Here is a 17,059-nt window from a genome sequence, read left to right on the forward strand (position 1 = left end):
TAATCATATTAAATCTAATCATATTAAATAGGTAAATTATTTTCTTTAAGAATTTTGAGTGAACCGATTTGACCTATCTCCGACCTCGATATAGGTTTGATAGAAATACATCAGAAATCGGGTAATCTCTTGGGGACGGACACCGATCAATTGACTCCAAATCTTCTGAAATGGATTCTGACCAAAGATACCCAGGATCTAAAACCAATATTTTGATGGTTGTGCTCCATTTGGCCGTATCAAATGATATATATCCCCTATAACCATGTGTCTGAGGGTCCATAAAAACAAGATTAAAAGTATCAGATGTATATCATCAGCAAATGTTAGTTAATTTACATGTATTTTGACTTGCGAAGTGATTATTTAAACTGTTGAACCTTTGTGGGTGAATAACATGATGGAGTGGACCAATATTGTCCATTTTCGCACCAGACGTAGAACAGATACAAATATTGGGATTTGATAATTTTGAGAATTTGGATGATCTTTTCTTGTTCAATTCGACAAATTATTTTTCTGTAAAGATTTTAACCTTAGTGGGTAAGTATCTGAAGAAGTGGACAGATAATGTCCATCTCCAAACTCGATCTAAGTTTGATAATATTACGATGTACCAAGTTTGGATGAAATCGAATACTACCTTCGAAAGTTATCGTGCTCACCAGCCAGATAGACAGACGGACACATCTAGATCGAATCCAATGACCTGTAAAGGATTTGATCTAAAGAGACCTAGAGTCTAAACCTGTTATTTCCATGTGGCACGTTTTCACCATACCCACTGTAACCATATGGTTTAGGTTATAACTAGCTGAACCCGGTGCGCTTCGCTACCCCTTTTGATTTTATATGCATTCAAAATTTTATTTACGAATATATGTTGGATAAAGAAAAACAAATTTAAAAGTTAAAAAAAAGAAATATTGCACTAATTTAATGCGTCAATAAACAAAATCATTACAAAAGCAGTAACATGACATGCATACACGAAGGGTTTGTCCTTTGGATTTATTTATTTCATAGCAAATACCAAGCGTGCAGGAAACTGCAATTTTTTTAAGTAGAGTGGCATTTCTATTGCGATTAGTGAATTCGAGATAGCAACATACTTCGCCGTAATAAGCGCATTTCAAATAAATTGTTGTGTTGTTTTTTAGTGCTAGCCTAAGGCGTTGTGGGTCAATGGTTCTTATTAAAATCATATCCCAATCTGATCCGATTTAAATATAATTTAAAAAAAAATACTTTTACACCAAACTCCGCCACACCTTTCATATTTAATTGAAATTGGTGCGTCAACTATGTGAAATCGGCCGAGAATATATATATGGGAGCTATATCCAAATCTTAACTAATTTCCAATTTATTATCCAATAATTTATCACATTTATTATTATAACCAAATTCCGCCACACATTTCATTGGAATCGGTCATATATATCGTGTTTGGTGCATAATATGTATGAAATCGGCCGAAATATATATGTTAGCTATATCCAAACCTCAACTGATTTCAATATAATTTGGCAATTTTTGCTGGTGCCAGATTTTGTCTCTCTCGCTTTGGGTGCATCAAATATGTGAAATTGGCTGAGTATATATATGGGAGCTATAATCACATCTGAGCGTATTTGAATATAATTTGTCAAATTTATTTTTGTACCAAATTTAGCCACTTATGCCGAATTTCGTTGGAATCGGAAATACGTATCGTGTTTTGTACATCAAATATGTGAAATCGGCGGAAAATATATATGGGTGCTATATCCAAATCTGAACCGATTTTAATATAATTTGACTAATTTATTTTCTAATCAAAATCCCGTTACATATTCCAAATTTCTTTGGAATCGAACATACATATCGTGTATGGTGCATAAAATACATGAAATCGGTCGAAAATATATATGAGAGCTATATCCAAATCTGAACCGATTTTAATATAATTTGACAAATGTATATTTGTTTTAATTTCCGCTACACATTCCAAATTTCATTGAAATTAGAGATACATAGCGTGTTTGGTGCATCAAATACATGAAATCGGTCGAAAATATATATGGGAGCTATATCCAAATCTAAACTGATTTCAATTTAATTTGACAAATTCATTTTGGCTCCCAATTCCGTTACTTATTTTAAATTTCATTACAATTGGAAATACATGTCGTGTTTGGTCCACCAAATACATGAAATCGGCCGAAAATGTATATGGGAGCTATATCCAAAACTGAACCGATTTCAATATAATTTGGGAAATCAATTTTTTAGATAAAATCTATCACAAGTTTAAAATTTCATTGAAATTGGGGATACATAGCGTGTTTGGTGCATCAAATGCTTGAAATCGGCCGAAAATATATATGGGAGCTATATCCAAATCTGAACCGATTTCAATATAATTTGACAAATTTATTTTCGGATTAAATCCCGTCACACATTCCAATTTTCATTGGAATCGAACATTCATATTGTATTTGAGGCATCAAATGAACGAAATCGGTCGAAATTATATATGGGAGCTATATCCAAATCTGAACCGATTACAATATAATTTTGCAAACTTATTTTTGTTCCAAATTCCGTTACGTATTCCAAATTTGGAGACTGTATCTTCAACCAATCAATAGATATGTGCATATAAAATCTAAATTTTTGGGAGGTACCTCCGATTCTGATGCTATATCTCCAGTTCCAAGTGAAAATTCAAAAATGTATATAGCCTATGTTACTTTCAGGCGATGTTGCAGTATATATGGACATTTTCAGGAAAATCTATTCAGCGGTTTTCGAGTCCATAAATTACAAACAAACAAACATACAAACATTTTCCTCTTTTATAGATATAGATTATGCGGGAGGAATCATATCGTAATTTTTCTATGCTTTTTGGTCCATTTCCCAAATGTAATTATTTATATGAACTTCTAATTAAGTTAAGCCATTTTTGAAAATGGGAATTATTTCAACCCTTCTTGTGAATGTCCTTTCACACATTGATCGTTATATGATCTAAATATTTGGTCAGTCCTTAATGAAAAGAAAGTTTTCTGGGAGAAGTAAGACCTTTGCAAGGAAGTGTGTAGGTAAATATCACTTTTCTATTTACGACACACTTTCTGCGTGTAAATTTTTACTAATTTAATTTCGAAATGTACTCAATAGTTAATACTTCATATAGATGCTTGCAAAACCGACAAATACCATCTAAAATGATTTTCAATATTAAACGAGATTTCTATTTATTTATTTCCAATTGCAGGAAGGTGCTTTTGCTATTGCCTTAAAATCCAAATACTTCCCCGGCGAGTGTGTAGCCTCAAGACGTGGCTCCCCACTTTTGGTGGGCATTAAGACCAAAACTCGTTTGGCCACCGATCACATTCCCATTCTATATGGCAAAGGTAAGTTACATACATATATACATATTGATAAACTGTTGAATGATACTGACAACATAGTTTTTGTTTATAAGCAATCATTTGTGGTTCGTCCTTATAACTTCCTTCGACTACTTTTTGAATGGATGACAATTGTATTCTAACTCTGTGTCTTGTCCTCTTCTATACATGTTTATTAATAAGTCAATTGTTTATTTTCTTCTTTTTTTCCTTTCTATTCCTTTACTATCTTCTATGGTTGGTTGTATGTTTATGTTCTTGAATGATGTGTGTATGTATGGGGGCGTGTGTGTATCAAGTTCAAGTTCAAGTTCAAGTTCAAGTTTATTAATTCAATTCATTAATACAATATATATATGACTTATGTCTAACAAAAGCTCTTAAGGACTACTTAAAACTACTTAGCATACTAATATTTATCTAAGTTTAACTCATTAATACATATATATGTGCATGATGTATGCATCATATCTCTAACACCAGAAATTAAATTTCATTGTATGTAATATATGTTGTATTTAGCTTATATTCCCCCAGAAAAATAATTATTAAAAAAAAGGGGCTAATAAACAAAAAAAAAAAAGAAAAAAGTGTATTTTGGAATTATGGTTATGGTGCTTAAAACTACTTATAATTAACTATGTAGCGTGTGTGTATCCGTGTCTTTTACGGTTTTCATTTTATGTGTTTACTACTTGCATACGCACCAAATCATCTGTGTTAAAACGACCCGGAATTGATTGTGTTGTTCACACTCACTTTCGCTGTTCGCCATTCAATTTGCGTATGTGTGTGTGCGTGTGTCCGTCTACGTGGGTTCTGGGGTCCTGCGTGGCTTAACCCCGTGCACAAAAACACCCACAACTAACTTTTCACCATCGGATCTACGACGCCGACAAACGGACGAATCGTGTATTATCATCAACACTCTTACCACCACTACTACAACTACTACCACTATCTTAATGTCAACCTCTACTACCCCTACCCTGTACAACTACCACTACTACTGCTCGCTATCTACTACTCTTTTTCGACGATGTTCATAGACGATAAAAAACAGCAAACTGAACAAGGTAGTTGCCATATTATTATACTTTTTCTTAACTAAATGGTCAATGGGCACGCTGTCAATGAAGCCTTTAAGAGGCGGATGAGAATGCTTTTTTAGCCGGAAATGAAATATGAACGACTAACCACGAGGGGGTAATGGTGAAGGTGTCTACTAATGCATTAACATTGTCATGATTTAACATTTGTGTGTCGAAACAAGCGCCCATCCAGGGATGCACACCCATACCCATTAACATGGTCACATGAGACAGATTGGGTGTACTATAATATCCCTGTATGTGTGCGTGTTGTATGAGTATGCAAAAATATTGTTATTATTTTTATTGTTGTTATTAAGTACTAAATTTATATGGTTATTGTTGGACTTTATGGTTTCCATACATACATATATTTTTCCACTGACTGGCTTCCTGTAAATAGTTTATTTATGAGTTTTCTACGAAACCATTTGCTGTAGCTGTGAATGAATTTTCTAAATATTTACTTTTGTTATTCTCTTCTCGTCCTTTGGCCAACTATGTGTGTCTAAATGTGTACGTGCCCACATAAAATATAAATTACAAAACCACAAAACCAAAAACAAAACAAAAAAATGAAAAATATCCCAAATCGTATAACAAAACAAAATCAAATGAACAAATCGTACAATTAACTCATCTAAAGAACCCGGAACTGGCAAACCTCAAGGTAAACAAACAAATGTTGTAAGCATAAATTTCCCCCTTTCGTCCCTTCGACTTAGCATGAGCAGAATAGGGGGAATGAATGTAGGCTTAAATCCATAATCAATATCGGTTGTGGTCAGTAAATAAACTTGACAACTTCTCAGCATCTTTCTTCGGTCATTTCAGATCTACCACCCTTCCTTCCTCCCTCTCACAAGATATTCCATAACCTACTATTGCTGTATCATTATATCTCACTTAAAAATCCATTGTTTATAATTTATATTTCATTCAATCCATTCATAAATAAAAAGCTTACAGTCTTATTTACATAAGGATAAAAATTCAGTCTCTTACAGGACGAGAAGCACACTTGTGTGTGTGGGTGGGTGTGTGTACATTCAAGCCAAACATGTGTATGTATGTATGTGTATTTATGATAAGGGGATTTAAGCAAATATTATCATTTGTTTAAATGAACGAAATGTGTGTGTTTGTGTATTTACGTCTGTGTTTTATTGTCATTTAACAAATACACTGATTTGCAAAATTTTTAATTTATTTTCTCAGGATTTGCATGCCTAATAAGCAAATATTTATAAAAGGGTATATATCATATAGTCCTAAAAAAAGGAATTTTAAATTTACTCAATATGTCTTTGGCATGCATGAGCTTTTGTGTGTGCTGCTGTTCAGCGCCATAAATAGTTGATTCGGGTAATCTGCAGTAATTCTATGTAAATACAATTTCACACTAATTATAGCAATCCAGCCAATTACTACCCCAAACTCGTTAAATAAACATCAATCTATAGTTCCTTTAAAAGCCAACGGAGTGCTTTCATTCATACATACAAACATGCATGTATGAGTGTGTTTACATAGATGTACATGCATAAATGTATATTCTATATAGTAATCTGTGTGTGAGCATTTCGATACATGTAAAATATAAAAGTTGATGAAGATTTAATTTGGTCTGACTTTGTACGCCATTTATTTATTATTTTTTAAAACACATGGATAACAATGGGTTGATGATGTAAGATTGTTGTTTTTGTTTCCCAATTTTCATTTGTATATCAATTATACATACACAGAAGCAACAAAAACTGGCGGTAATTAAATTAAACATTTGGAAAATACGTTTCACATTTTAACGTAGAGTAAAAAAATTGTTATTTAAAAGAACAAATTAACACAGATTCCACATGTTCGCATCGTAACGTAAAAAGTTAGGAGTTTTTTACACGAATTTAACTAGATTTGCTTTATAGTTATGATTTGCCAAACCATGAATATTGGCAAATGTACTTTCTCATTGATAAAAGCAACACAACATATGAATAATTTTTTATTTAAAATTTTCAAAGAATTCTAATAATAATTAATATAAAATTGTATTACTTGAGCAGGCATAGCCCGCTTTCACCATTTGTTTTAATGGAGTAGGGATATTAAAAGATGCTAAGCCTTAAACACCGAAAGAAATTTTTTAATTAATCTGTACATTAATCCGTTCCAATTTTATTGTTTCCATACTGTTCAGGTACTTGAACCTAGAATATCTATTAAAATCCTTAATATGATACTTCAGCCAATATTTTTAGGTAGAAAATATAAGGTTCTTATTTTTCCCACTTGACCAATTATTGTGCTCATGTTCTTTCTCCATTTTTACAAAAGTATTAAATCCAATATTGTGATTGTTAGATTTTTTTTTCAGGAAAATAATAGTTTATCTTCTGTAATGTGTAAATTGGCATGTGTTTGTCAAAACAAATTCCAAAATTAATAGATTCTAGGTAATATTATATTTCTTTAATTTATTTCAATAAATAAGCCTATTATTTGCTATTTTGAACTCATTAATTTCCCGGAAAACTAAAATGCATGTTATTATATTTATTGGGAAATTTGCATATTTATCGTTCAAAATCGTAAACACCCTAAATGTGTTTATATTATCGGTGTACTTGAGTAAATATTATCGGAAAACACCCACACACAGTCACACCTGTAAATACCAGCAAACACATACAAATACAAATGTATTTATAATTTGCAGTTCCATACATATATATTCACATATGTATGTATATACTCGCTTTAACATATGTTTAATTCTATATACATATACTTATTTTACAATAACTTTAATCAAAAATTATTTAACGAAAATAATTTGCTAATTGCAAATTTATTACTTTTGGCAATGACAGCAATCAAAGTAGGATGTAAGGAATTCTCATTAATTAGCAATTTATGCGTAAATAAATAATTGTATATTTGAAGCAGATAATAGCACAAATTTTTAAAATTTTTAAATTGGCTGGTATTTGAGTTCAAGTCCAAATACCAAAGAAAGACATATCGTAATATAATTGCCGGGATGACGAATTAAGTTATATTACTAAATATCGAAAATCAGAGAAGCATTTTTATCTTTTTTTAATTAATGTGACCCAAACTATTCTACCATCGGCAACTTCAGTCAGTTCTAACGGTCAGTCAGATTTAATGTGGCATAATGTATGCAGGCCACTTTCATTTTCTACCCGAATTAGTTGCAGTTTGTATGTTATACTAATTCAGGATAAAAAGGACGTTTGGCTGGATCGAACTATTTGTGCTCTTCATAATATTACAACTTAATTTTCTTGCCGAATCGGCCATGATAAAATTCCAAAAGTATGAAAATTCCATTATATGGAGAAAGTTAATCTACCCGCTGCATTCTGAAATATCAAGTTAATATTGGTTTGGTTGGAATTTGGGGTCGAAACTATCAAAATACTGAAAATCTGGAGGTACCTTTAGTTGTGTTTATACCAAAAAGTGGACCTTTAATATTTTTTCGAAAAAATCGAATTGAGATCGCAAAATATCGTAGTCATGCTGATTTGATTGAAAATTGTTCTCAAAAACCTTTAAATTCTCCAAAATCAGTAGGTACCGTTATATGAGGGAACGGTCTATCCCATTTTAAATACCAAATATCTTATGATTTCTAAAAATATTACAAAAACAAAATGCATTAATTTCTCTTGAAAATTGAGCAATTTCGAATAACAGCCGCTTTCACACTCTAATTAAACTTTTACAGACATACCTCTCATATGTGTATGCATACCAACCGATTTCAAAAATCTTGGGGTCTTTTACGCTTAAAGTACTAAAGGATGTCCTATAACTACTCTGCCATACTTTGATACTTTATGTATTTAAATATCGATTTACAGCTATGGATAGTTTTTTATTAACTCTGCGGTTTAAATTATCCATCATCCCACCATTGGGTGATATTTGCTGTGAACTACTTTGTTAATAATAAGAATTTTCATGAACATTTTTTTTTTCAATATACTATTTAAATAATAACATGGAATCCGTTCATATGCAGATGCGAGCGATACACCTTAATGATATCGAGTGGTGTTATATATATTTTTTTTAATAGCTTGTTTCAATGAAAAAGGAGGAATGTGGGATTTTTTTCGAATGAATTATTTCTTTTCAAACATACCATAACACAGAATGTACGAAAACATGAATGTTCAAGTAACGGCAGCGTTGTTGGGAAATTCCAAATAATTAAGCATTTTTCATTGTCCAATTACATTTGGGATATTTACAACCAAAGAATTTTTGCTTTATCAACAATTTCTTTCTTATGGCCTTTCGACATGCATACTTACATACATATGTCATGGTTTTTCTGTGTATTTCGACAAGCAAATATTTGTGGAATTTTCACAAAAATACGTCAGATTTAAATGCATCTCCAAAAAAGATTTCATGGTGAACACGAAAAAGATGTCAGGCCAAGGAACATTGAATGTCTGTCTGTATATATGTACGTATGGTGTATGTATGCATGTGTGCCTGCTGCGATACAAGACAGCAAAATGATCAACAAAGGGATATTTAAAATATTTTTTTATTTAAAAACTCAACCACAACATATGTACGTACATACTTATGCGTAGGTATATAGCCATGGATATTCGTATGTAGCTGTATGTCTGATTGCAACGAATATGCAAAACACCAGAGATGTGAATAGTTACAGTTCACTTGATTACAACACCACCAGTGCAATGAGCATCAGAAGGCGTGAAATGAAATCGACATTTAAACGTTTTTCATTTGGAAACAACTTTTTGTGGTTATTCAAACTAATTCCACTCAATTTAGCATATAAACAAGGAATTTAATATTAAAAAATGGTTATCAATAAAACTAACTGAAATTAGATTTATTTGTTTCGTTGTATGTTTGTGTGTATAGTGAAACATCTCACAATGCCATGTAGTTTATATGTGGGTATTTTTATATGTGTTATGTTTTAAACGAACAAATCGCTTATATCTGTTGCGAGTAAACCCGTACAGGTGGAGATTGATGCAAGGTTTCACTGTGCATTTATGTGCACGTGCCAAAAACAAATAGTTCGGTCCACACCACTTATTGTTGTAGTGTTTTCTTTTTTCCTGAATTGAAAATCGAAATCAACATCTATACAACAAAACAGATCTATGGCATGCACATAGAGAGAGAGAGTGTAAGTCCAAAATTCAAAAGTTTCGGCAACTGGCTTGATTTAATAATAATTCCAAAGGTTTTGTAACTTCCGGAAATATTTATCTTTTAGTACGCCATATTCTGTCCCTCCATAAAGTAAGTCGAGCTGTTATGGGTCCGTCCATTAAAAATCATAATCAAACGTCAGTTATGGTGCAATGCCAATAAACTCAAATAAAATATTACCCGATTTTGTAGGTGTTTTTAGGTCAAGATAATAATTGAATTTGCAAGGTATTCGATTTGCGCTTTATTGAAAATCTTACAATATTTTTTTATACGACTGAAATTGAAATTGTACATGTTTGTATAGGTATGAACTAAACTGTTCACAATACAATACTAATTCTTGTTCATACTCAAAAAATCACAAAGAATACAAAATAATAAAGCAAATGTTTACGAAAGAAAGTTTACAATATCCTTTTTCATCATCTCTTTACACTTAGACCGATTGACAATTTGGAAAAAATTTGTTGAAATTTTTACCGCAGAAACAAAATTTCTTGTTTTTGTTTTTAGTTGGAACGTTCATTCCTAAAATATTTAAATAAATAGTAGATGACCTTCTAATAGATGATTGCATTTTCACATATCGACTTAGTCAATTTTGTGTGACAACTACAGATCTCTGTAACGCAGTTGGTATTGTTGGATTGATGGTTTGATTTGATCTAACAAATGTCGCTTGCTGGCAAATAAAACCAATTAAATAAATAATTTGAATAAAAAACAAAATTTGATATTGTACGGATATTGTCAAACAATATCTTAATTAAATGAAATATTCTCGAGTATAGAATAGTAGGAAATATAAAACAAACAAACAAAAAAAAAAAAAAAAGAATCAAAAACAAAACAGAAAACGAAGTGATAATATGTTTTTGCTTAAATGAATATAATTATTGTTGTATAATAGCTTTTTGGGTGATTTACAAAAAATAAATAATTTTTTATTGAGAACATTCCAAATAATGGGTTGTAATATCCATTTAAGCATTGGTGTGTCTGTGTATCAAAAATTGTGTGGCAATTTCCATTTTTATTACATCTGGGATTAAAAAATTAAAAAAAAAAACAATTGACAAATTAAATTTATTTTCATTGCTAGAAATTGAGTTTAAAATCGTAAAACAAATAGACCCCAAATTAATTTTGAAACACATGTTAGTTACAAAATTGTAAAGACAGGGAAGTAGAGTACCTGGAAATCAAACAATAGATTAAATTGAAATAGAAAAATATTCAATGGCCTATAGGAAGTACATAAAAAATATTCAATGACTTGGGCAAGCACCAAATTACCCGACAATAGGCTGGAAAACATTTCAGATATTGTAGGCAGATATTTCTTAAATTGAGAATAACTACGGCATATTATGAAAATTTGAGTGCTGTCTTTGAAATTTTGTTTAAATATTTGTATTTTATTAAATATTTACATCGGTAAAAACCCTCACTCATTTATTCATTACATTCAAACATTTCCTATTACCTATTCATTGATCATAAAAAAGATTTAATTAAATTGTTATTATAAATACTTGGTGTGGACTGTTTTATGATTTGAATCATTTATTACACAAATATTTTTATCTGCATTTTTGTTAATATTAATTAATGCGCTATTACAAAGTTATGCATCATTTTTATTAAGAGACGAATTTTATGCTAATTTACCATTTTGATTTCATTATCGATTATTTCTTTGGCGCCATTCATCACTCATTTAAAATCTGCAATTACTGAATAAATATTTTTGCAATTACTTCTGGACTATGGATCGTATGCCCGCCATTAACTCAAATCCCACAAAACTATGCCTTGGATTGTCTGCGCGGTTGTCGTGGTCTGAACATGATTACGAAACATAAAACTTTTACCAACAATGACCGAATGCAATGTGCATCGATGACATTGTAAATATCATTAAAAAAAACCCTTCGAATGGCATTGACACAACAACAAATTGCTTCTGCTTTCCTACCACTACCACTGAAAACGCCCATTGCCATTGACATCGCCATCGCCATACCCACTGCCGCCAATTGGCTTTTATCGACATCACCAATGCCATCAAAAATAAACGAACAATATTTTGTTGAATACTAATCAAAAAAGAACATCGTCCATATGTACAAAATCGTGATTTATCAGTTTTGCCACGTTCGGAGAGCACATCGGAGTTCTTGCCCATGGAACAGAAGGAGGTAGAATATTTCTTTGCATCGGATGCTTCTGCTGTTATTGAGCACACCAATCGTGTGATTTATTTGGAGGTAAGTGCAAGAATATACAATTTTGAGTATTCATTCAACGATGCATGATTTGCAAAATAAAAACAGATAACGTGACTTATAAGGAGTTGGTTTTGTTGGTTCACTTTAGGGCACTTCTTCGAAGTGCTCAACTGTAGGTTGACCTAAATTTCAACACTGTTGGCAGAACGTTACGGCAGACATTTTAATGACATTTTATTACTTCGAGAAATGGTAATCATTCTCCAAAGGATTTTACCAAAAATATGCTAATTTTCGAAGAGGGCTTGATCCACCGTTAATTGTAAATTCGGTTCATTGAATGCATTTTTATTGCTTACATTTAATGATGAGAAATGTGTTAAGATATTTATTCAGTTTGTAATTATAAAAGATGAGTGCAGACCAGTGGGTAAATTTCTGAAATTCATTGTGATCGTATAAATAAGCAAACATGACGTCAATCGTTCTGAAATGTAGGCAAAGGTTAATCAATAGGCGTTTTATTTGGCAGTGTGGTTTCAATTTCAGATGATCTGTTGGGTTCCAGAAGACAGTCTTCCCAATTGACAAACAATGCAATTTGATGCAGTGTTGTAATCAGATAGAGGGCAGACATTTTACACACATATCCTTCGGTTTTCAGTCTATTATATATCATTCTTGGAACCTATTTAAAAAAAAATCTACATTGCGATACCACATGATTTTGAGGGTTAACTTTTGCATTACATAGCATTTGTTCATTTATTTCTGTATATTATGTTTGGAGGACGTATCATAGAAATGGGACCACATTGATTTCGCATTTGAATTAAAGTTTTTGGTATTGAAAATTTAGATCTTTTTGTGTGAGGTAAAAGAAGAAATGGACAAATATATTGAATGATGGCTCCTGTCCTGATATAAATATTACCAGGGATCAAGTTTGTACCATGTAAGGTACTCAATTCGTGTGATTTTCTCGAGATTTCTGAATAGCTCTGATATAAACAAAAATATAAAGCTGCACCAAGTTTGAAGCAAATCGATTGATTGGTGTCAAATTTTACGAAAGTTATTCTTCAAAATTTTGGTATTTTGTAGGGAGGTATGAGAGAAATTAAATCAATATTGTCCATGCTCGCAAATGACCTAAGACTTATTTAAATATTACGATCTTTCGGTCGATCTTTTATTTGGATCTTTCGGAAAAATTTGAACCATTTTGGGAGGAGGCAAAAAAGTTGACCGATATTGCCCATCTCCGAACTTGATCTATGTTTGGTAAAAATACTACGATTTATCAAAAATACTACCTTCGAGAGCTATCGTACCCACTAGTAAGAAAGACAGACAGACGTACGGACAAAAGAACATGCCTAGATCGACTCTAAATATCCTGCAAGGGATATCGTCCGTAATTTCGATGAAACCGTATAAGGAGATATATATCCGAAGGCATAATACTGGAATATGGGACCTGTCTCTCTTCTTTGGAACCCATCAATATAAGGAAAATAGAAATGCTGTCAAATTTGGTAGCAAAATATAAAGGGTATCCCAAAACATTTAATATTTTTCAAAAGGGTTTGTCCATAAAATAAGGGTTTGTCCATAAGCGCGGCCTATACCTACGCATAAACGAATATGACCAACTGACATCATATACATATTATGTTTAGTTTTCGAAATAAATTTACCAGACTTTATATCTTGGACATAATTTTTAGAAAAGCAATTAATTCATTTGGCAGGATAATTTGAACAAGCTTTAAATACATACATATATCCAAAATTCCCATTAAATTCTAATACTATAATAATGCCTTCTATTTTGTTTTCATTTAGGATGATGATGTTGCTGCCGTTCGCGATGGTGGTTTGAGCATTCATCGTCTGAAGAAGTCTACGGATGATCCCCATGCCCGTGAAATTACCACCCTGAAAATGGAAATCCAACAGATCATGAAAGGCAACTACGACTACTTCATGTTGAAGGAAATTTTCGAACAACCCGAATCTGTGGTCAATACCATGCGTGGACGTGTTCGCTTCGATTCTAATACCATTGTGTTGGGTGGCATCAAGGACTACATTCCCGAAATTAAACGTTGCCGTCGTCTGATGTTGATTGGTTGCGGAACATCGTATCACAGTGCCGTGGCCACACGTCAATTGCTGGAAGAACTTACAGAATTGCCAGTTATGATTGAATTGGCTTCTGATTTCCTTGATCGTAACACACCAATTTTCCGCGATGATGTGTGCTTCTTCATCTCGCAATCTGGCGAAACTGCTGACACTTTGATGGCTCTGCGTTACTGCAAACAACGTGGTGCTCTCATCGTTGGTATCACCAACACCGTGGGCAGCAGCATCTGCCGTGAATCTCATTGTGGTGTCCACATCAACGCTGGCCCCGAAATCGGTGTAGCCTCGACCAAGGCCTACACATCACAATTCATTTCTTTGGTTATGTTCGGATTGGTCATGTCGGAAGATCGCTTGTCGCTACAGCAAAGACGTTTGGAAATCATTCAAGGTCTATCTAAATTGGCCGATCAGATTCGTGAGGTTCTGAAATTGGACTCAAAGGTACAGGAATTGGCCAAGGATCTGTATCAGCATAAATCACTCTTGATTATGGGTCGTGGTTACAACTTCGCCACCTGCATGGAGGGTGCCTTGGTAAGCCTTTTTTTAAAAATGTGATTTTTATACCAGTACTAACTGAAATTTTCCCCCGCAGAAAGTTAAAGAATTGACCTATATGCACAGTGAAGGCATCATGGCTGGAGAATTAAAACATGGACCTTTGGCTTTGGTAGATGACTCAATGCCTGTCCTAATGATTGTACTCCGTGATCCCGTGTATGTGAAATGTATGAATGCCCTACAACAGGTCACATCACGCAAAGGCTGTCCCATAATCATCTGCGAGGAAGGTGATGAAGAAACTAAGGCTTTCTGCTCTCGAAGCTTAGAAATTCCTCGCACAGTGGACTGTCTGCAAGGCATTCTCACCGTAATTCCAATGCAATTGCTCTCCTACCACATTGCTGTTCTTCGTGGCTGTGACGTTGATTGCCCGCGCAACTTGGCCAAATCCGTGACCGTAGAGTAGATGAGGCACTTGAGTGCGTGATTGTGTGCAATGTACGGATACGTTAGACTGTTTATTTTTTTTTTTTTTAATATTTTTGTGTACTTCAGTTGTATAGAAATTATGTGCTTTCATCCAAATCGAAAAGAAACCACTGCTGGGTGAGAGTGAATTGAATTTATTTCGGTTATACTCTTTGCGTATTCGCAACTCAAATGATTTCGTTAAAAGCTGTAAAATTATTTTAGAACTTCAAAATCTATAATGTATATACATATCTTGCATTAAATATATCTACATTACATGTGTATGTATACTCACATATTTAGCTTTGTTTTTTTTATATATATGTATATGACTGGTTCGAGGACCCATAGTCAAGATGGAATATATTGCTGAAAATCCCAAATCGATGATAAATTGGAAATTTTTGTTCATATCTGCAATTAAAAATTAAAGCAGTTAGGTCAGAACAAAAGTCGGACGCGGCCGACTATATGATCCCGAAAAACAGTGGCAACATTTTACAGATGTGCCCAGTAACAAACTGATGTCCTATGGTACGAAATCGAACGAGACATACCTGAATTCATACAAATATCAACATATATTTTGGCGACGATATGCCATATCCTTTGTTCGTTATATGAAGTTAAAGATTAAAGTCGGTAAAAATGCATAAGAGGTGTGGAATTAATTTTCACCAAATTGGAAAATCCATCTATTTACACATATGAAGCACAATAAAATTGCAATCGGAAGAAGGTATATTTGGTATATTGTAGCTATATCTAAATTTTGGACCGACAATTTCAATAGAGTTCGCCCTCGGGAGATGGGACATATCATCGCGACCGAAATTAAAAATACATAGACAGACAGATCGACAGACATGCACAAATCGACTCAGAATGTGATTCTATGCAGTTCATTAAAGGAAAACAGTAAAGAAAGAAAAAAGTCGGGCGTTGCCGACTTTATGACAACACGACATTTAGTACAGCAACCTGTAACAAATATACGTTTTTATTGTGTGACAAAATGTCACAGCTATAGAGTGCATGTTAGGGCTTTCCGAATACTTAATGAAATAACTTGATTTTAAAACATAGCGTCGTTGTTATATCATTCTTATTAAATGAAAGGAAAATATATGTATGAGATATATTTTCAAATCCAAAAGATCTCGACAAAAGTAGTCAAAGGTATTGCCAGAACGTTTTTGATGTCTTGTATAGAAAATAATTGTTTTGGAATGTATATTTCGGTTCTAAGGGGACATAAAATCGGAAGATTTGGTCATAGGCACAATGCAGAAATGTAGTTTATAACATATAATTTTTCCAAATTTTCACTGCAACAGCTTGAAATGAATGCTGAGATTTTAAAGCCAAAACAAATATAAAAGCAGCCAAGAAAACTGCAAAATGTGAAAAAGATAGTTAAAATTTAAAAAATCGAATATTAGTTGTCGCAGTTATGGGCCATAGGACAATGTAAACCTCTATAGCCAGTTATCTGCCAGCGTGGGCGTTGACTATTATTAACTCCAATTATACCGAATATACAGTTACATGGGGCAAATTTATTATTGTAACCAAATTCCGCAATTTTATTGGAACCGGGCATAGTTATCGCGTTGAGTGCATCAAATAAATGAAATCGGGCGAAAATGTATATGGGAGCTATATCAAAATCTGAATCGATTTCAATATAATTTGACAAACTTATTTTTGTTCCACATTCCTTTCCACATACCAAATTTGGATCAGTAGATATGTGCATATTTTTTTAGGTACCTACTGATGCTATATCTCCATACCGAATATCCGGAGCTTCAATTATGTGAGAGATATACGCAAACGTGAACTTATACATACTATGTCCCGCCACAGTAGCTAGAACCCATTATAAACTACAAATATCAATTTTTAGACAAATCTGTGGAAAAATGTGGCAAAAAGACCGTTATATGAGGTCTATACATAA

The 17,059-nt window shown here is 32.9% G+C and overlaps 1 protein-coding gene across 8 annotated transcripts in view; it reads left to right on the forward strand.

Annotated features, from left to right (window-relative positions):
- The window catches only part of LOC101889985 (glutamine--fructose-6-phosphate aminotransferase [isomerizing] 2), a 36,143-nt gene extending 20,749 nt beyond the window's left edge, over nucleotides 1–15,394 (forward strand). Inside the window, exons 5-10 of one of the 8 annotated variants that reach the window (XM_011294521.3) lie at nucleotides 3,266–3,407; nucleotides 4,454–4,480; nucleotides 5,142–5,165; nucleotides 11,849–12,006; nucleotides 13,816–14,655; nucleotides 14,717–15,394. In XM_011294521.3, coding sequence (XP_011292823.1) covers nucleotides 3,266–3,407; nucleotides 4,454–4,480; nucleotides 5,142–5,165; nucleotides 11,849–12,006; nucleotides 13,816–14,655; nucleotides 14,717–15,091 — 1,566 coding nt within the window. In that variant the 3' untranslated portion in view covers nucleotides 15,092–15,394. The remainder of the gene's footprint in view (nucleotides 1–3,265; nucleotides 3,408–4,453; nucleotides 4,481–5,141; nucleotides 5,166–11,848; nucleotides 12,007–13,815; nucleotides 14,656–14,716) is intronic. The other 7 variants (XM_059122657.1, XM_059122655.1, XM_059122659.1 and 4 more) reach the window with 7 other exon arrangements.
- The last annotated feature ends 1,665 nt before the right edge of the window (nucleotides 15,395–17,059 follow it).

The sequence above is a fragment of the Musca domestica genome, unplaced genomic scaffold (genome assembly GCF_030504385.1).
Source record: "Musca domestica strain aabys unplaced genomic scaffold, Musca_domestica.polishedcontigs.V.1.1 21, whole genome shotgun sequence".
Lineage (NCBI taxonomy): Eukaryota > Metazoa > Arthropoda > Insecta > Diptera > Muscidae > Musca > Musca domestica.